General features: G+C 46.8%; 1 protein-coding gene across 1 annotated transcript; it reads right to left on the minus strand.

The window, feature by feature from the left end:
- Nucleotides 1-3006: 3006 nt before the first annotated feature.
- Klk13 (kallikrein related peptidase 13) lies at nt 3007-16326 on the minus strand. The gene is made up of 5 exons (XM_021166353.2): nt 16275-16326; nt 8885-9074; nt 8506-8774; nt 5952-6088; nt 3007-3189 (listed from the first exon to the last, which is right to left on the minus strand). Exons 1-5 carry the CDS (start codon nt 16324-16326, stop codon nt 3007-3009), a joined length of 831 nt encoding a protein of 276 aa, XP_021022012.1.
- Nucleotides 16327-21053: the final 4727 nt, after the last annotated feature.

Raw genomic sequence — 21053 nt, forward strand, 5'->3', positions numbered from 1 at the left:
TCTCTTGGTCCCAGGAGATGCTGGATTCTGGAACTTTCCCAAAGAGATACTCTTTACACTTTATAGAACCAGCACCCCAGGGCTGGCAAGATGGCTCAGTGATAAAGTGCAGAGTGGGTAAGGTAAGGAACAGGGTTCTTGCCTACCCAGGGAAGTTCTCAAGCTGCCATATTTGAGCGTGCCTTTGCTGATCCCATAATGAAAACCCTGTCCTTGCCCTTTGCAGAAGTGACTCATTTCCTGAGTCCATAGAGATTATCACAACACATGGTAGCAGGACAGCTTTCCAGCTGGGTGTTGCATGGCGTTCAAAGCAAAAGCCTTGAATTTTCTCCCCATAGATCAGCCACTTCTCTTTGATCAGGCCAGTTATTAATGGTCACTGATCAACTCAACCGTTAGCCTCCCTCCTGCTGCAGGGAAAATTCTCAGCCTTGGAGCAGGTGGAGCAGGTTTCTTCTGGAAACCGAGACAACCCAACAGGCATCTGGTTTTCTAGGGGCTTTCTAAAAATCAACTTAACATTATTATTATTATTATTATTATTATTATTATTATTATTATCCAGCATCTTTTTTTAAACTTTTTTTTGAGACAAAATATAACCTTGTATCCCTGGCTGGCCTGGAACTCTATGTAGACCAGGCTAACTGCAAAGTCATAGAGACCTGACTGCCTTTGCTTCCCAAGTGCTGCACTTAACAGCATGAGCCGTTATGCCTGGCTTTCTAAAATCAGATTTATTTTAGGTGTCTGAATGTTTTGCCTGCTTACATGTATGTATGTACACATGTACATGCCTGATGCATCTCCTAGAAATTGGGTTACAAGTGAGTGTGACCTACTGTGTGGGTGCTGGACTCAGGTCCTCTGCAAGAACAAGGGCTCTTAATCACTAAGTCACCTCTTTAGCCTCTCTTTTAAAATCTTAAAATTACATGTGTGTGTGTGTGTGTGTGGTGACATATGTATATGTGCATATTGGGTGTGTATGTGTATGGCATATGTGCATATTGGGTGTGTATGGTATGTGTGTGGTGTGGTGTAGTGTGATGTGTGGCATTGTGTGTATGTGCATATTGGGTGTGTATATGTGTGGTGTGTGTATGTGTTGTGTTGTGTGGAATGTGTGCATGTGTGTGCACATGTGGGGTGTGTGTGTGTGTGTGTGTGTGTGTGTGTGTGTGTACCAGGACACCTGTGTGGAAATCAGAGGACAAGCTGCCGGAGTCAGCTTTCTTTTCACCACAGATACTCAAACTCAAGTTATCAGGTTTGGCAGCAAATGCCTTTCATGTAGAGCCTTCTCCCTGGCCTCTCCTATTATTGTTTGAGGCAGAGTTTTGCTTTGTAGCTGAGGCTGACATTAAACATCATCCTCCTGCCTCAGTCTCTCAAGTGCTGACAGGCATGCCACCACATTCAGGACTGCCTCCCATTTTAGGAAATTCTCGCTCTTTCTCGTGGCTCAGAATTTACCCTTGAGACAATGCTCTCAGGGTAAATTACAAACCCATTTTAAAGGCAAGAGAAAAGAGAGCTGGGTGTGGGTGGCACACGCCTATCAGACTCACACTCTGCAGGGTGAGGCCCGAAAATGGTCAGGAACATTCCTGTGGCCATCTTTGATTCTGTTGTCTCTCACACTCCCACCCCTTCAACCCATTCATATCCAGCGAGGTTCTTCCTGCCTTGTGTTTGGAGAGAGGGTCTCATGTAGACCAGGATGACCTCAAGCTTCAAGGTCAGCAGTGGCCTTGAACTCCCCATCCTTCTCCCTCCACCTTCTGATATGGGATGACATGAATGCACCACTATATCCATATAATTTGGTTTCTTACATCTTATTCACTACTTATCACGTGCATCTGCCGTGGTGCTGGGATCCTGGCTGGTACCGATATTTATTGAACAAATAAAAAAATTATATCGTTAGCACCCAGCCAAGTATGTGCAACCTACACTTTCTGAGACATTGCAAATTCAGTGGTTATTGTACAGGTGAGTACTAGAATTTACCCTTGTGACAATGCTCTCAGTGTAAATCATGAACCCATTTTGAAGGCAAGAGAGCAAAGAGCTGGGTTTGGGTGGCACACGCCCATCAGACTCACACTCTGCAGGGTGAGGAAGGAGGATGGTCAGGAGACTTCCAGGCCAGCCCAGGCCACCAAGCAAGACCAATGCATCATCCACAACAAAACAAAACAAAAAAGGAAGCAAGGAAGTTGTGAGTTTTATGACTTATTCAAAGCAGGGATTAGCATTAAGCAGATGTGGGATCATAGGCAAAGGTATGAAATCAAGGATTATTGAGTAAGGATGTTCATAGGGGAGATAACAGGAGACTTGTGGGGGTGATAAGATCTAGGAGGGAGGTCCTTTGGATCCTGTAACTATATGGACCAGAGAACTGTTGGCCCATGTTGGTGGTAAGTTAGAGAGGAGCAGAGTTGATGAGGGCTGGGTCCTGTAGAATGTGGGATGTAGTTTGAGTCATGATATCAGGGTGGGAATGAGCTAGGCAGAGGATGTAGAGTACCTGTGGCGAGTCACCTTAAAGTACATGGGATGTGGTCCTGGCAGAAGATTCTGGACTAGAAAGACTTTCAGAATGAAATATCACATGAGTCTAGAACCTTCTTGAATATTAAAAAAAAAAAAAAAAACATTGCCAAGGGGTAAATAGTCTGAGGGTTGCAAGGACCTGCCAGGGAAGGTCCATCTATAGACTGCTACTGAGATGAGATCAGGATGGGGCTGTGTGGCACCAACAGAATTGGAATATGCAGATATCAACGCCAGTTTATGGTGGTCACGATGAAGTAGGTGTTTGGATTGGAGTACTCAAGTTATTGGAGTGTTCCAAGGCTGGTGAAGGGAATGTCACTGTGAATATGAGCCTGTTGTTCCAAAGGGGCACTTAGGGCAGAGGCGACAGAGAAGGGAGAAGCACACAGTGAGAGAGGCACAGTAGGGGAGGGAGGCAGGCAAATGAACACAATTTTATTGTGTGCCCTTTGTCTGTCTCTGCTCTGGAGTGTTTCTGATGATCTGCCAGATCCAACGCAGGTATTTTGAGACTCGTGTGTAAACGCCAGGTCGGTTGGGCTGTCCACATGGAAAATCTCCCCATGAGATGATGCCGTAGAGTTTGCCATTGCAAATCAGTGGGCCCCCAGAATCACCCTGGGTTGGGGAGAAAAAGAAGGACTATTGATAAGGCTGAATAGAAGGTAGAGATGGGGTAATATGGGAGGAAAGGGAAAAATGGAGAGAAACAGATGTGGAGAGTCAGGGAGAAAGAGACAAGGAGAGGGAAAGTCAGGGATATTGAAAGTCAGGGAGATGAGGAGTCAAGGGTGGAGAGTTATGGAGATGGAGAAACAGAGAAATGGAGAATATGTATGATAGGCTTGAATAAAAATGGCTCCCATAAGTCTGTAGGAAGTGGCACTTTTAGGAAGTATGGCCTTGTTGGAGGAAGTCTGCAACTGTGGAGGTGGGCTTTTAGGTCTTATATGCTCAAGCTAGGCCTAGTATGGCATTCTCTTTTCCCTACCTATGGATCAAGATGTAGATCTCTCCACTCCTTGTCCAGCACCATGTCTGCCTGCAGGCTACCATATTTCCCACATAATAAAGGACTGAACCTCTGAGATGGTAAGCCTGCTCCAATTAAATATTTTTCTTTGTAAGGGTTGCTGTGGTCATAATGTCTCTTCACAGCAATAGAAACCCTAACTAAGACAGAAGTTGGTACCAGGAGTGGGGTATTGTTGTGATAGGCTTGACCATGTTTTTGTTTGGAGGAATACTTTGGAATTTTAGATTAGAAAAGCAGTTGAACATTTTAAATGAGACTCAATGGGCTACCCTAGTAGGAACATGGAAGACAGTGGTGCTGAGGGTGATTTGAACTATAGGGGCCTGGCTCAGAGGAAAAGAGTGTTAATATGTGGCTCAGAGACTATTGAAGAGTTTTGCATTAATTGAATTTGTAGAAAAGATTTCAAAACAGCCTAGTGTGGAGTGTGTATGTAGTTACTGGTGGCCATGATTATGCAGATCTATAATGAAAAGGAGCAGGCAGAGCAAGGGAAGTTACAAAAGTATAATTCCAGGAGAAAATGGTCACCAGGAAGTGGAATGGAACTAAGTCCTGTGACCAAGATATGCAGAATAAAGAGAAGCCTGATGTTAATGGAATAAAGACAGTAGCAACCTCAGGGCAAGACCCTACACAGCTAAGCTTCCAACTTGTGAAAAGGAATTAATAAAGAACAGCTTAGGTCCAGGCATGGTGGTGCACACCTTTAATCCCAGAACTCCAGATGCAAATATTGGCTATCTCTGAGTTCAAGGCCTGCCTGGTCTACAGAGTGAGTTCTAGGACAGCCAAGCTTAGGCAGTAAAGGAAACCATTGAAAACAGAAATCTGGTGAAGATGTAATTGAATGAAGGCACCATGTTCTAGCCCATACAAGCAGCAGAATTTGACAGCTTCAGCCACATGGTTCTGACTTTAAAGTCAAGGATACAAGAAAGAGCGTAATGAATCTCCTTCTGTGACTATGGAAAGCTGCTGGGGCCAGGAAGGGGACAGGAGTGTCTCTGCATGGAGAGCCAAAGAAAACATGGTGTGAAGCTGTGGGGATGAATCCAAATAGTGCCGGTGACCCCAAAATGTTGGAGATGCCAGAGCTGCCTCAAATACCTGCTGAGGAAAGCTGCTAACAAGAAATGGAACCAGCCCAAGAGAAAGAAGTATGTTGCAACAAAGCTGAAAGGAGTTGGAGATCTGAAGAATGCTTTGACATCAGACATGGAGATGTAGAATTTGGAGTTTGCTCAGCTGGTTTTCAGTCTTTCTTTTTACTCACTATGATCCCTTTCATAACTGTAATGCATATCCTGTGTCATTATATGTTGGAAATACATGATCTGCTTTTTCACTCTAACTTTACAGGGGATTACAGTTAAGAGATTGCATGAATCTCACAAGAGACTTCAAACTTTGGACTTTTAAACAAGATTGAGATTGTGGGGACTTTGAGGAGACTATGGGGACTTTTGAAGTTGGACTAAATGTATTTCGCACTATGATATGGCTACAAGTCTACGAGGGCCAGGGAGTGGTATTTGGTGGTTTGAATGAAAATGGCATCCCTAGGCCCACATACGGAGTGACATCATTAGAAGGTGTGGACTTGTTGGAGAAAGTGTTACTGGGGGATAGGGGAAATGGGCTAAGAGGTCTCAGAGCTGAAACTCAAGTAGTGAGTTTCTTCTTGCTGCCTGATGATCTGAATATAGAACTCTCAGCCCCTTCTTCAGCACCATGTCTGCCTGCATACCACCATGTTTTCACAATGAAAAAAAAATGGACTGAACCTCTGAAACTGTAAGCCAGCCTCAATTAAATGTTTTCTTTTATAAGAGTTGCTGTGGTCATGGTGTCTCTTCACAGCAACAGAAACCCTAACTAAGTCAGGGAGATATATAATCAGAGGAGTGAAGAGTCAGAGATGGTGATTCAGAGGGATGGAGAATCAGGGAGATGGACAGCCAGGGAGAGGGAGAATCAGGGATATGGAGAGTCAGGGAGATGGAGAGTCAGGGAGAGGAATAGTCACAGAGATGGAGAGTCAGGGCGAGGGAGAGTCTGGGAGAGGGAGAGTCACAGAGATGGAGAGTCAGGGAGAGGGAGAGTCTGGGAGAGGGAGAGTCACAGAGATGATGGAGAGTCAGGGAGAGGGAGAGTCACAGAGAGAGAGAGAGAGAGAGAGAGAGAGAGAGAGAGAGAGAGAGAGAGAGGTAGATGGAGAGTCAGGAAGATGGAGAGTCAGGGAGATGGAGTCAGGTAGATGCAGAGTCAGGGAGAGGGAGAGTCAGGGAGAGGGAGAGTCACAGAGATGGACCACATGCCCCGAACATTCTCCATGTCTCACCTCACAGGAGTCCTTTCCCCCTTCTTTGGTACCAGCACAGAGCATGTTGGCAGTGATCTTCCCAGGGTACACTTGCCGGCACTCCTCATCTGAGCGCAGTTCAATGTTGGCGCACTGCAGGGTTTTGGGATAATTCACTGGGGAGGAGAGAGACCATCTGAGGAGGCTTGTCCTGGATGTTAAAGAGTCAGAGTGGGCAGGAAATTGAGATGGGTTGAGTAAGATGACAGAGAAAGATGAGGCAGGGAGTAGTAAGGAGACAAAAATATGGGGCAGATGTGGGAACAGATGAGGATAAAGGGAAAGTGCAGGTGAAAGGGCTGAAGCAGAGGGAAAAGGGATGGGGAGAGATGAGAAACCTGAGAGTGGGGACTGGGGAGGTGGCTCTGTAGTTAAAGTGCAGCGATCAGATTCCCTAGATCTATGTAAATGCTGGGAGTGAACATGGTGGCCTGCCTATGGTTAGCAGTCCCAGCCATGAGAGTGAGCTTTGGTTGAGACCTCGGTTGAGAAACCCTGCTTCAGTGAAAAATGTCGAAAAATGATTGAGGATGATTCCCAACATCAACCCTGAGACTTTATGGATGCAAACAAACATGCATACACTCCCCCACACATGTGTGTGTGCAAAATGCAAACAAACACGCATACACTCCCACACACACTTGTGTGCAAAATGCAAAGCAGGGAGAACTAGAGGTGGGACGAGTCTCAGGAGTGCTGGGAAGAGGTGATAGAGCAGGAAAAAACAGTGATGGGGAGAGGAGTGTGAAGGGGAAGGGACACAGGAGAGATGGGAGGGAGCAAGGGATGCTGTGGAGATGCTATGTGTTAGCCATATGTATATACCTGAATAGTACACTTTTTATAGTTCGTCCACCTCCAAAAATATACTTACTAATGCATTACATGTGTTACAAATATGCAGATCGCTGGGCGTGGTGGCGCACGCCTTTAATCCCAGCACTTGGGAGGCAGAGGCAGGTGAATTTCTGAGTTCGAGGCCAGCCTGGTCTACAAAGTGAGTTCCAGGCCAGCCAGGGCTATACAGAGAACCTCTGTCTTGAAAAACCAAAAAAGAAAAAAACAAATTTGCAGATCATAAATATATTTCTTATAGTAAGTATATAATAATGTGTTAGATATTACATAGTAGACATTTTCATGTATTTTTTTTTTTTTGGTACTAAGGCTTCAGATATTTAAGATCCATCCCCTACTGGTACATTAAATCCCCAGCTCTTTTAAGTCTATTTACTTTTTTTTTTTAATTTATTTATTACATGTAAGTACACTGTAGCTGTCTTCAGACACACCAGAAGAGGGAGTCAGATCTTGTTACGGATGGTTGTGAGCCACCATGTGGTTGCTGGGATTTGAACTAAGGACCTTTGGAAGAGCAGTCGGGTGCTCTTACCTGCTGAGCCATCTCACCAGCCCCTATTTACTTTTTAAAACATTTTGTGAACATGTGTATGCATGCAAAAATCCATGTGAGGAGGTCAGGGAAGGAGTCAGTTCTCTCCTTCCACCATGTGGGTCCTGGGGACTGAACCAGACTGCCAGTCTTGGTGGCTAGAGAGTACCTTTATCCACTGAACCCTCGAGAGGCCAGCCCTATTTCACTGTTTTAAAAGAAATTTTGAGACAAATTTCTCTGTGTAGCTCAGACTGACTTCTCTGTAGCTTAGGCTGCCCCTGAACTTTTGATCCTACATACTCAGTCTCCCAGGTGACTGGCTGTACGGGCGTGTGCCAGCAGGCCCACCTTATTATATACTCACTTGTTCTGAATCAGGAGAGATGGTTCAATGATTAAGAGGACTTGCTGCTCTTCCAAGGGACCAGAGTTTGATTCTCAGTACCCATGTCAGGCAGCCAACTGCCTGTGATTATAGTTCTAGGGAATCAGGTGCCCTCTTCTGGCCTCTGAGGGCACCTGCACTTATACACACACACACACACACACACACACAACATAGATTAAAAATAAAATATATCATATATGTAAAAATGTATATGTAAAACAATAGATATGCAAGGTATATATACATGTATCGTATACATAGTCCCAGTACTTGGGGGACAGAGGCATGTGGATCTCTGTAAGTTCCAGGCCAGGCCAGGCCAGTCAGGGCTATGTAGTAACACACCCACTATATATTTTATATATTCATACATTTGTGATATTAATATTACGGAAATACATCCCTTCATTTATGTAGACTTACTTTTATAAATCGAGCCTAGGACTGGCAAGATGGCTCAGTAGGTAATGGTGCTTGCAGCCAAGTCTGAGGACGTAAACTTGATTCCCAGAACCCCAATGATGGCAGGAAAGGATGGGAATCCTGCAGTTTGCTTTCTGACCTCTCTTCAGACCACCTTAGCACATGCACTTTCCCTCCAGCACACGCACAAAACCAACACTAATATAATACAAAGCCAGCACACAATACAAAACCAAAAATGTAATAAAAGAAACCTCTTCGGACTTCACTTATGGCTGCCTCAGGCATCTGTGAGGACTCTAGCAGACTGTGTAGGCACTTACCCTGGGGGCTGGTGGTGGTGCCCCAGCCAGAAACACGACAGCAGGTGCCAGTGGGCAGGCAGTCATCTGCAGAGAGTTTCAGGGTACGGACGTGGCTGCTGAGCTGGACTGGAGACTTCAGCTCCAGAAGCATGATGTCATGGTCGTGGTTCAGGTGGGTGGGGGTGACCTGGTATTCAGGATGGGGGATAGAGCGGACCACCTCCATTGCCTGCTCACCGTTCTCCACACGCCCCAGGGCATGCTTGCCCAGATGAACTGTGTACCCACTGTGGGTGCAGGAAGTGGTGGGTAAGAGACAGAAGATGAGCTCACCTATATGCCCACCCCAGCCCTAGCCCCAGGATTTTCCCCATCCCAAACTCAATGTCCCACATACTCTTTCCTGCAATGAGCCGCTGTGAGTACCCATTTGGGGTGAACCAGAACCCCTCCACAGAGAAGTCGTCCACGGATCAGTAGAGCTGCCTGCCAAGGCTGAGAGTGGGGAAGGCAGGTATAGCCACCTGGGAGAAAACCACTAGTCCCATTGGTACCATTGAGAATCTTGGGGTAGTCCCGGGAGATTCCTGTTAAAGACAAGAAACCTTTAGAGAATTTGGGCTAAGGAAGAAGAAAAGGCCAGAGTTATAGTTCCAGATTTGGGGAGAGGGTCGGATTCTTGTTTTGGATAACTAAGTACTGAGGACTCATTTGCTGGCCTTTAAGTTGCCATAGTCTATCCAGTGAGGATGGGTCAGGTAGATATCTCATTTGTACTATTGAAGTGCTGACTTGTCCAATAGACACTGAAAGGAGAGCTTATGGAATTAGCAGATTGCCAAGAAGTAAGTAGAGGTTCACTCTCCATCCATTTATATTTTCTTGAGGCAAAAAAATGACTTATAGATTTACCTAGACAGTATCCATCCACTCATTCATTACTTCATTCACCTATCAATCCATCTTCCTATCTACCTATCCATTCACTCATTTACCCTTCCTTCCAGCTATCATCCCATTCATCTGTCCATCAATTTGCCATCCACATATATACCTACCCATCCATTCATCCATCTACCTGCCCACCCATCTACCTATATACCAACATGCCCACACACATCCATCTACCCACCCACCTATGTATCCATCCACCCACTCATTCATATATATATATATATATATATATATATATATATATATATATATAATCTACTCATCTGTCCACCCATCCATCTATTCATACATCCCATACATCCATGTGTCTATGTATTTATTTATCCATCCATCCAACCATACATCTATCCATCTATGTATCCATATAGACATCAATCTTCCCATCTATCCATTCACCCACCCACTAATGTACCTATCCACCAGCCAAATGGCTCACATGTTCATCCATCTACTCATCCATCTATGTATGCCCCCATCCACTTGCCCATACACCTATATATTTACCCATCCATCATTTATCCATCCATCCACGTATCCATCCATTTATGCATCTATTTATCTATCCATCCATCTATGTATCCATATAGTCATCAATACCATCTATTCATTCATGCACCCACTAATCTACCTATCCACAGCCAAGTGATTTACATGTTCATCCATTTGCTCATTCATCCATGTATCCACCCACCCACCTACCCACCCAAACATCTATCTATCCACCTAACCATCTTTCCATCTGTCCACTCACTCACCCACTTCCACCTAGCCATCCACTTGGATATTCATAAGGTGAAGAATAATACAGGAAGACAACCGATGCTGATTTCTGGAAGGCATGCACTTGTACGCACAGGTGAACAAACACACACACACACATACACACTCACCCAGCATCGCTTAGAAACCTCTGTGTCCAAATCTCTTCCTCTCTCCTCTTGGCCCACTCTGTTCCACAATGCATGTATACATACATACATACATACATACATACATACATACATACATACATTTACAAACCTACCCATCTAGCCATCCTCCCAACCACTAATGCATTCATTGACCTACCCATCCACATATTCACTCCTCACCCATATATCCACTCAACCATTATGCATCCATCCATTCTTGCAACACAATTTTTCTGGGTGCTTTTCCAGTTCTACAGACCACCCTCAGGTAGCCATGCTCAAATTCGTATTTCCATCGTCAATCTTTGCAGCTAGAGGCTCAACTGCTACCAGCCTAAGTAACTCATACACACCTTGATGTTTTTGTCTGCAAATTGATCTTTCTCACCTGAACTGTTCTTTCCAGGCCTTCTCATCTTGATGTTCACCCCAAACCTGGGCATCAATCCTTGCTCTTCCTCCTCCCTTGATCACTTACAAGAGTCCTGTTAGTTTGTCTCCTAAATACTCAGTGAAAATGTTTAAGACTTATTTATTTTATATGTGTGAATGTTTTGCCTGCATGCATGTATGTACACCATGTGTATGCCTAACACTTAAGGAGATCAGAAGAGAGTATCAGATTCACTGTAACTAGAATTACAGATGGTTGTAAACCACCATATGGGCACTGGGAGCCAAACCTGGGTCCTCTGCAAGAGCAACCAGTGTTCTTAACCACCAAGCCATCTCTCCCACCCTCCAATATCCAATTTTTGCCAACTCTCTGCCACCATCTTGGACCAAATTCTTCCTGAATGCTGAAATCATCCTAAATATTTTATATATTTTTTTCCAATCCAGTTTTTTTCCAATTTATCTTAAGGAATCTTCAGACAAGGAATGACAGGCCATATTGTTGCAATTCTTGACTTCCCCTAAAATAAATTCAACAATACTGAGGAGAGGGCTAAGTTGATAAACTGCTTGCTGCATCTGAGTTGGACCACCTCCTCTGTCAGTACCAAGGTAAAAATCTAGGACAATGTCACAAGCCTGCAATCTCAGACAGGTTGGGGGTTGGAGTTTGGGGGAAAGGCAGGAGGATCCCTGGGGTTTGATGGCAGCCAGTCCAGCTAAATTAGAGAGCTCCAGGTTCAACTGGTGGGATCGCCTCAAAAAATAAGTTGGAGAATGATAGAGAAAGACAGGCGATATTGACCTCTGGCCTACACACACACACACACACACACACACACACACACACACACACACACACACATCCTGTGTCACTTGGAAGCTTCCAAATATCCACCAGTCTCCTCTTGGTCCACTCTGTTCTGGCCTCATGCAACTGTTCTATCAACACACTGGAACCTCTCTTTGTCCTTATATTCTGAAATGGAAACCTATGGGATATTTTTGGAAAGTCAGTTCTGTCAGACAGTGTTTTGCTGGGGCAAACATGTGAAAGAAGATTTCACTGAAGCAGATACAGGTCAAGGATGTTCTGCTAAAGCAAGCACATGAAAGGACGAAGGATGAAGGAATCTTCACTAACAACATGCATGTCTTGGTTTGCCTTATACTGCATAGCTGAGCTCTGTTTGACTCCATAGAGAGAAATGCACCAAAATACTTCTGGTGGTGTTCTAGTGGCTTCCTGCTACTTCCTCAGACTTGGGTCAACTGGCAGAGTGAGGTCAACTGATACAGACTTGCATGGCGTTTTGCTAAGACAGACTCACGTGCTGAAGCAAGACATGTGGTGAGGCAAAAACCCATGGAGAACACATAATATTTGGAGGGAGTATAAACAGCCAGTGACGGGGGCTTTCTTGCATAGCCAGCTTTGCAAGGTTTCATGGGTCTCAAGTCTTTGCTGATCTTTGCTTCATTGAGAGAGGCATAGCAACGAACTTCTCCTGGCATCCATGTTGATCATAATCACTCCTGCTGACTCGTGCCAATTCAGCTGAGGCCTGGCTGTTTCTGCTAAGTTGTGCCACCACTGCTGATCTGGACACTACCAGACTGGACTACTGGTATATTCATGAATCATTTGTGAGTGCATCAGGATGCCACTGCTGATTTCTGTGAACTGAACTGCTGCTTTCCTGATAACACAGATGGGATTTGCCCCAAAGAACCATTTCTAAGCAGGTCCACCTCCCCTGTATCCTAATAAACTTTCTTTCCACTACCTCTGCTGGGTGTTGGGCTAGAAGGGAGGGTAAAGTGATTAAGAACCCGTAGTGAAAGTAGGTTTTGAAAAGTTTAAGCTACACTGTTCCCTCCTACTTAGGACTTCTTTATGCCAAGCATATACCTATATGTTTCAACATGTCAATTCTAGCCACATGTGGGCCTTGAAGTCATTTAAAATAAAATCCAAATCTCAATTCCTTGGGAACGCCAGTCATGTCTCAGATATTCATGCATCTACATGATCAGACATAAGGACGTGGTGCAGACAGAGGACATTTGAGCTGATGCATGGAGAACCCAGAAGGCACATGATAGGGTTCTTTTCCCCTGTGAGACCTAAGTCCCTATACCCCTTCATCAGCAAAACCTTCTGGGACCCCGGTCTAAGGGTCCCCCCTCCCCGGACCTCAGGTACCAGCAGGACATGTTCTGTAAGGATGCTCATCAAAGCTACAGCTAGCTATCTCTTCAGGTTTGGTAATTCCCTCTTTCCCTTCTCATCCCTATCTTCCCTATCCACGCTCCTCCTCTCTCTTCTCTCCTCTTCACTTTGTTCCTCTTTTTCTTCCCTCTCTCCTCTTTCTCTTTCTCTCTGTTCCCCTATCTTCTTTTTCCTTTCTTTCACCCCTCCTTTCATGTTTACCAGCAGCTCCACTGACAGCAGCCATCTCAACCACTCCATTCATTCCTCAAATCTAGCATACCTGAGGCAACAATGGAGACACCGCAGTAGGTGGCAGGGCAGAGCATCTAGGCCTGAGTGGGATATTTTCTTACCATGCAAATTACCAGCCTCAGCCTCCCAAGCTGTCAAGTAGAAAGAGCACAGTCCTCCCTTGGCATCTGTGGAGAACTGGTTCTAGGGCCCTACAGATATTACAGCCCAGGAATGTTCAAACCCTTTACATAAAACCCTTTACATAGGGCATCCTTGTGTTTACATATAACCTTCACACATCTTTCCATCCCATTAAATCACTCCTGATGATTTATAATAGCTAATAAAAGCCAAATGCTGTGTAAACAGCTACTACACCTTATTTCTCAGGGAATACTGCCAAGGGGAAAGCCTCCATGAGCTCAGTCCTGACAAGAATGGTTCTTTGAGTTGGGTTTTTTTTTTCAACACTTAGTTTGTTGAGTCCTCAGATGGGGAGCTGTGGATACAGAACAGCCGTGGGTGTTCATCAAGCACCAGGGAGTTGTAAGATTCATTGAGGTGCTGCCTTTGAACATCCATCCTAAGCATCCTACAAACGCTGCAAGGGAGGCCCCCATGCTCCAGCCTGTTTCCCCACTTGTGTATGCTGGGATAGGCCACATGGTTTTAAGAGTTAAGGGCAGGAATAAAGGGTCATTGCAGTGGAACCAAAACTGAGACAAAGGTGACATTAAGAGGTAAAGACAGGAAGATGAGGAGCTCAAGGCCATCCTCGGCTACACGGCAAGTTTGGGGCAAGCCTGGTCTACCTACCTGAGACCCTGTCTCCAAAAATGAAAAAGGAAACAGCAAAGTCAGAGGCCGAGCTATGGGCCAGGTCTCTGTTAACTCTGGGTGCGCCTATGGTGTAAAGGGCTCGTTAGGGTGCAGGTCGGACTGAAACCCCCACTCCTGTCCAGTTCCCTCTATACCAGAAGGAAGCAAATCCATACCCAGTTACCTGAGCTTCGGGGGCACCACCATCTTTAGTAGCAATTTTACAGAACTCAAAAAAAAAAAAAAAAAAAAAAAAAGGCCAATTAAGTCGAGCTTGGTGGCAAAGGCTTGTCAGCCCAGCTCCTTGGGAAACTAACACAGGAAGATTGCAAATTTAAGACCTGTCTAGGGTACAGAAGTTCAAGGCTGACCTGAGGAGCTTACTGAGACTCTATCTGGAAAAAAAGTAAAAAGAGGCTGGGAATGCAGGTCAGTCATACAGGCTTCCTTAGTTCTCATAGGTCTCTGCGACCGATTCTCAGTACTGCAAGAAAGTGGGGAAGAGGGCAGGAAAGAAAGAAAGGAGGGAAACTAAAAGAAACCTGTATCCCCAATGTGAGGGGGTCCAACAAATAAGCAGACTGTTTTGTTTTCATGTATATATACATATGTGTATACACATACATTATATATTATATACATTATATACATTAACATATATTATATAATATCCAAGTAAACATTAGTGTACTACGGATATATTACAATATTTATAGTCATAGGAATTGACCCTAAAGCCTTACCTCAAACATACTAGAAAAGCACTAGACCCCTAAGCTATATCTCCCGCCAATAAACCATACATTCATGCACACACACACACACACACACACACACACACACACAAATAAGTAAATAAATAATATAAATAAAGAAAAACAGAAAACTAAGCAAAATTGCTGAATTCGAAAAGCCCCTTTAGGTCAGAAGTTCTGCAGACAGCCTGCTGGAGCAGGGCACGGTGGACCGGGTGGACAACTGGATTAGTATCCTGGCTCAGGTGTGGCAGTGTCTTTGGGGCAGGATCCTTCTGTCCCTGAGTCCTGGAAGTAATTACAGCACACCTACCTCATCAGGCTCTGGAGGGTTCCACAAGACGCAGCATGTGGGGCTCCTGGCACCAGGGTGAGGCACCAGGAGGGGCAAGGGTGTGAAACCTGGGTGTGGCACCAAAGCAGGGCAGCCACCCCATCTCCCAGTGAAGGCTGGTGCAGGGTGCTAGGTGCTGTGGACCCTCCCCCTTTAAGTCAGAACAAAGCCCCTGGGAAGGCCTCCCTGAAGCCTCCATTACATATCTAGGCTCCTGATAGATTCCTCCTTACCTCATAATGGCAATTAAGTATTAACTAATTATTTGGGTAGTTGTTTCACTAATGTCTGCACAGCTCCCCCAGATATGCCACGGGTACTGCAGGCAGGCAGAGTGCTCAGTGTCTACTGCTTGTTCCTGGTAGAATAAGTGAGTGATGCATGCATACCTGGGGTTTCTCAAGAGTGTGTATGGGATGGCAGAAAAAGGAGCTGGGCTTGTAGCTCAGCTGGTGTGTGCCTAGTACCCACACAGGCACGGGGTCCATCCCCAGCACCACATAAACAAAGCCTGGTAGCACACACTTGTCTCCCTTAATGCTGGGAAGGTAGAGGCAAGGCCATCCTCTGTTAGATAGTGAGTTTGAAGCCAGCCTGGTCTGCAGGAGACACTATCTCAAAAAGCAAACATCAAAGCTAAGGAAAATACTGAAGAAAATAAAAATTCACGACTTTCAGAGCCCTTTCTGTCACACAACAGGTAAGTCCCTCTTCTTATCCAGAGCAATCAGTGTTGCAGGAAAAAAAAAAACAAAAAACAATTGTAGGTGCAAGGACCTTCAGTTTTGCTCATAGTAGCGTTTGTTAATATTTGAACCCGTGCACTTGTGAGCTTCCTGCTCTCAAGGAAGCCTTGAGTGTGTGTTGGGGCGGGGCGGGGAGGGGGAATGGGACGGCTGCAAAGAGCCAAGAGAGTCAGAGAGAGTTGGGGCTTCTCTAAGCTGGGACATCTCTGGGATCAGAGGTGAAGGCACTGGTATTGGTGGGCTGACCCCAGCTGGGAAATCAGGTCACACACGACTAGGAGGAAGCTAACAGGGTGTCCTCCCTGGCCTCGAGTGGGCGTGGGGCGGAGCGCGCGGGTCCCACGTCCCCTCCCCGTGGCCTGACCCTTCCCACCACTGACTTGAGTGGCTTCCCTGCCTCCACCCCTGTGCCTGAGTACTTACCTCCGGACAAGGCCAAGGTCAGGGAAGCGATGGTAGCCACTAGGGGCCACATGATAGCTCCGGGATGGGGGGTGGGCAGGGTGGGCGGGGCCTGGGTCGAGAGGCTGAAGTGGGTATTGCAAAGCAAGCCCGGAGACTGAAATTCTGTGCTTTGTAATCTTGACTTTTCCAGCTCTATTCACTCTGAAATCCCTGACCCTTGAATCTTGCACTCTCCATCCCCACTGTGTGTGGGACACCTCGGGAGCCGGTGGAGGGGCAGCATGACTCCTCTGAGGTCCAGGACCTGCCATCACCTCATAGAGGTGACCCCTTCTTCCTCTGCACTCTGAGAGCTGGGTCCAGAGAGCATTCTCTCACTCATCACTCCTTCCCCGCCTCTGACCCCATTATCCCCTCTCTGGGCCTGCCCCGGACCCTGGGTCTCCTCCCTGGAGTCTAGTCTTTCTGCATGCTTAGGCTCCCTGCATTTCTGCGAGTTTCTGTCTCCACCTGCGCCTCACGCTGATTCAGCTGTCCTGTATCCCCAACTTCCCATCCCTCCTCCTTTCTCCTCCTTTCTGACACCCTCCAACGCCCCTTCCCCAGGCCTCTGCCCTTCTCCCACCCAGAAACCCTACCTGAGTGAGGGGCCAACTTCAGCTGCCAGCTGCCTAGAAAGTTCAGCTCTGACCCATGGCTTTTAACCCCTGAGCTCCCTCCCCCAGCGCGCGCACCATTTCCCGGTGCAGGCTCCCCCTCTCCACCCCCAATGGCTCAGCTTGTTGTTGACAGGCACCCCCCTAGCCTGGGCTCGGCCCTCAACTTGGAGGCGGGGCTTCTGAAACAAGCTGGGACCCAGATCTGGCCCCGCCCAAGCCCGAATTGAACCCACTGTGAACCTTCCTGTGGCAGAACCAGACCATAGAAAGGGGAAAAGCCCACTTTCCTTCTCAAACTCCTCCTGCCCCCATACTCCTCGCCATGCGACACCTCACTCTTCCTCACCTCGGCTCTCAGCCCCAGCTCCCAGATAGCCATCACTGAGCTGTCTGTCCTGAAATGCCATTTTTACCATAGGGTCACCCACCAGCCTATCTCAACGCCAGTCTCTTCCCCGAGCAACCCTAACTTATCTCTCAACATCAAAACCAGCCCAGCCAGTGGGAGTCTCACCTCCAGTCTTTTTCCTTCTGAAATTTAAGGTGATGACCACATATGTTCATCACCTCTTTCCCAAGACACACGCCACCATAGGTGCCAGGCCTAATCAAGTGCCCCTGGGCTCCTGTCAGGAAGAGCCTGAGCCTGGGAAAGTAGTTTGAACTAGGCAGCCTTTCGCGAGCAGAGTTGATGGAGTGCACAGCAAGGTGGGTGGAGAGGGAGAGGGCAGGTGGGGGAGGGGAGGGCAAGCCGGATGGGATGGGGTGGAGGAAGAGGAAGGAGGAAGGGATGGTGTTTAGGGAATGAGTAGGTGGCTTCTGGAACTGTGGCTAGGTGGGGCCCCATGAGTTAATCCCAGGGGGTGGACGGGGCAGGATTAGGGATTAAGAAGGACAGAGGTGGGGTCAAAATTTGGTAACCAGCCAAGGATGGGGATCCAGTGATGTTTGGAAAGAGGGAGCTAATAAAGATGACATCATTACAATAGAGGCTGATGGGGTTCACAGGATGGGAGGTGGGGCATTAGCAAGTTCAGTAGTCCAGAGCAAGGGAGTCAAGATTTGGATGTTGAGATCAAACCTAGTGGTCAAAAATTAATTTTTAAAATAAGGTGTTGTGGAGCTGGGGGTATAGCTCAATTGGTAAAGTGCTTGTCTAGCATGCATGAAGCCCTAAGTTCCAAATCTGTGTCGGGGTACACACATGTAAGCCCATCATTAGGAGGCTAGAGGCAAGAGGATCAGGAATTCAAGATCATCCTTTGCTGTTTGATGAGTTTGAGATCGGTATGGACTTAAAAAAGAAAAGAAAAGAGAGAGAGGGAGAGAGAGAGAGAGAGAGAGAGAGAGAGAGAGAGAGAGAGAGGGAGAGAGAGACAGAGAGAGAGACCTCACAGCAAGAGGAATAGGCAATAAGGAATGCTAATAAGAATTTATAAATCAATACTTTGCTCGTGCTTAGAGGCACTGCCACCTAGCAAATTTCATTTTGGTGAGTTTAAAGAAGAGTGTTTGCATTGCTATCAGCTACCCATAGTTTAAAGTTACAAAGTAGCACTGTGTATCACAGGGCGTTACAGCACACTTCTATCATCCTAGACACCTGGAGAGGCTGGGCCAGGAGGATAGAAGCTTCAAGACCAATCTACATTGAAGAGTGAGTTCAGAGGCCAGCCTTAGTGCGCAACTTAGCAACACTTTGACTCACATGCAAAGTATGAAGAGGACTAGGGGCATGACTCAGTGGCAGAGCCCCTGCCTAGAATCCCTCAGTGAGGGACTGGGGGCGTGGCTCAATGGTAGAGCCCCTGCCTAGAATCCCCCAGTGAGGGGTTAAGGGCACAGCACAGTGGTAGAGCTCTCCTGTAGCAGGGGAAGGCTCCATGTTCAAGCCCAGCACTGCTCAATGTTGTAAAGAAGCTTCTCAAAGACAATAAAACAGATGCAGAGATGTCCTTAAGTCAGGGTAGTGTGATACCAGGTTATGTTTGGGGATAGGGTTGGGTTGCAGATGGGAGGGACATGGAGATAAGAGTGCTGATAGAGTCCTGTTGGGTTGGGGTGGGTTGGAGGGCAGGATGGAGGACAGAAGGATGGTGAGATGGTTGGGATAGTCTCGAACACCAGTGATGAGAACTAGATACAGGCTGTGCATCTGTATTGGGGTAGATGTTGGTAGGGAGTTGGGTCACATCTGTGAATTCCTGTTAAGGTGACTGAAAGGCCAATGTCCTTTCCCAACCTGGACTTCCTCCACCTCCCTGGGCAGGGCTTGGAGTGGGTGCTGAGTCTATTCCTTTCTGGTAGAGTCGGGTTCAGGTGGGGTGGCAGGAGGGAGGATGCTAGGTGAAATGAGGTGACAGCTTGTGTGGGAAGTTGGGGTACCTGTGCCCTCTTGTGGCCCAGGCTCAAGTTTCCAGTAAAGCTTTCTCACTTGGGAGGGGCTGGAGCCAGGAGTGGGGGTGGCTGGTGCTGGCATTTGTTGAGGGGTGATTGCCAGGTCAAAGTTGATGTTCAAGGTTATGATTGGCTAGGACTCAGTAGCCTACCCATGTTGGAGTGAGGTCATGGACCTACCAAAGGCTAAGTTCCTTCCACCCCCTCACTTCATTAGTAAGGCAACAAGGAGCCCATTGCTGATAAGCATGCACACACTGGCCCGAATCCAGGGGTACTGTCTCACAGTTCACCATCTTCCTAGCAGCCTAGCAGGAGAAAGAAAGAACTAGTACCCAGTGGCTCAGAACCTAAGACCTACACATAGATAGACTAAGTTCGGCTGACATGGTTGCTTTGTGCCTCAGTGTCCCCATTTGCAACAGGGCCCCCATCCCCAGCACTTATGTCATAGAAAGAAGTTATGTGAATTAATATTTCTTCAGGTAAAAGAATGCTTGGCAGGGACTGCGGGTCCCAGGCTACTTGTTAAAGAGCAAAGCTGGAGGAGCCAGCTCCAAGGTTTCCAGAGGAGGCCCCACCCTAGTTTGGCTTCAACATAAGATTCTTTGTGAAGCATAAACTGGAAGTTCTGGTTGGAAGTCTTGGCTGGGACAAGAAAGCCTGCCCCACACCCAGAGCCTGACGTAAACACAAATTGACAGAGAAGATGCAAAGGAAAAAGGGACCAGAGAAGCGTTGACATTCCTAGTGGGCCATAGCTTGGGTCTGAGTACAGGTGATGTAAATCCACAGAGAGGTGGGCGGTAACCAAGGTGGGTGGGCAAGAGGACTGAGCCATGGGGAGAAAGGTTACGAAACCCCCAAAGACAGCAGACTCTTGGGAGACTAGATGTCCCATCCAGGTCCTTGTCATCAGGAATGCTGAGTTTAATCCCCAAGCTCCTCAGTCTTTACCACCAGGATGGAGAGAGATCCAAAGGTCTGACTTACCACCTCCCTGCATCTGCACCACATCCTTTGTTTCTGTCTCTCTGCACTGTGGCTAAGACAGACTTCTAATGATCTTGACACCTCAAGGGTGCCATCTCAACACCCTTTTGACAGAATCATCAATAGTTTTTTTTCTTCCACCAGAAAAGTCCCATTAGCATAAACATAGTAGACTGTCTCCCATCTGTCATTAAGAAAATATCGAGGTGTGGGGGGAGGGCATGCCACCTTCTGCTAACCTTGGCATCCCCCCTTCTGCTGCTAGTCCTTCTCTGCTCCCATTTCACTCAATCCCATCTCTAAAATATTTGCTACACTCCTAGTGTGCAATTTCCCTGAGCCTATTCCATGAGTGTGCTTGTTCTCACTGTGCCTCTGTGAAGGGCACTGGTGGTCTCCATGTTGTGGAGTCCAACCGTCAGCTCTTCATTGACATCTTACTTGAGTTAACACTAGTGTTCAAAGTGTGGGTTACTCCTCAGTCAACAGAAGGGTTCCCTTCCTTGACGTTCTAGGACACAGTGTTCTTTGTGGTCTCTTCCTGTCTCACTGGAGGCTCCTCAGCTGTGTTTGGCTCTGTCTCTTCACTGCCCCGAGCTTCTTCTCTCTTCTTTCTATACTCACTCCCTTGCTGAACCCATCCTGTGCCATGGCTTTCAGGTACTCAACCACTGTTGTGTTTTATAAAAAAAAGAAAAAGCCAGGAATACGTTGGGTGGAGGAGTGGTGTGGTGTGAGGGAAAGGGTG

This window comes from Mus caroli, unplaced genomic scaffold, assembly GCF_978045245.1.
Source record: "Mus caroli unplaced genomic scaffold, Mus_caroli_1 scaffold_8, whole genome shotgun sequence".
Classification (NCBI taxonomy): Eukaryota; Metazoa; Chordata; class Mammalia; order Rodentia; family Muridae; genus Mus; species Mus caroli.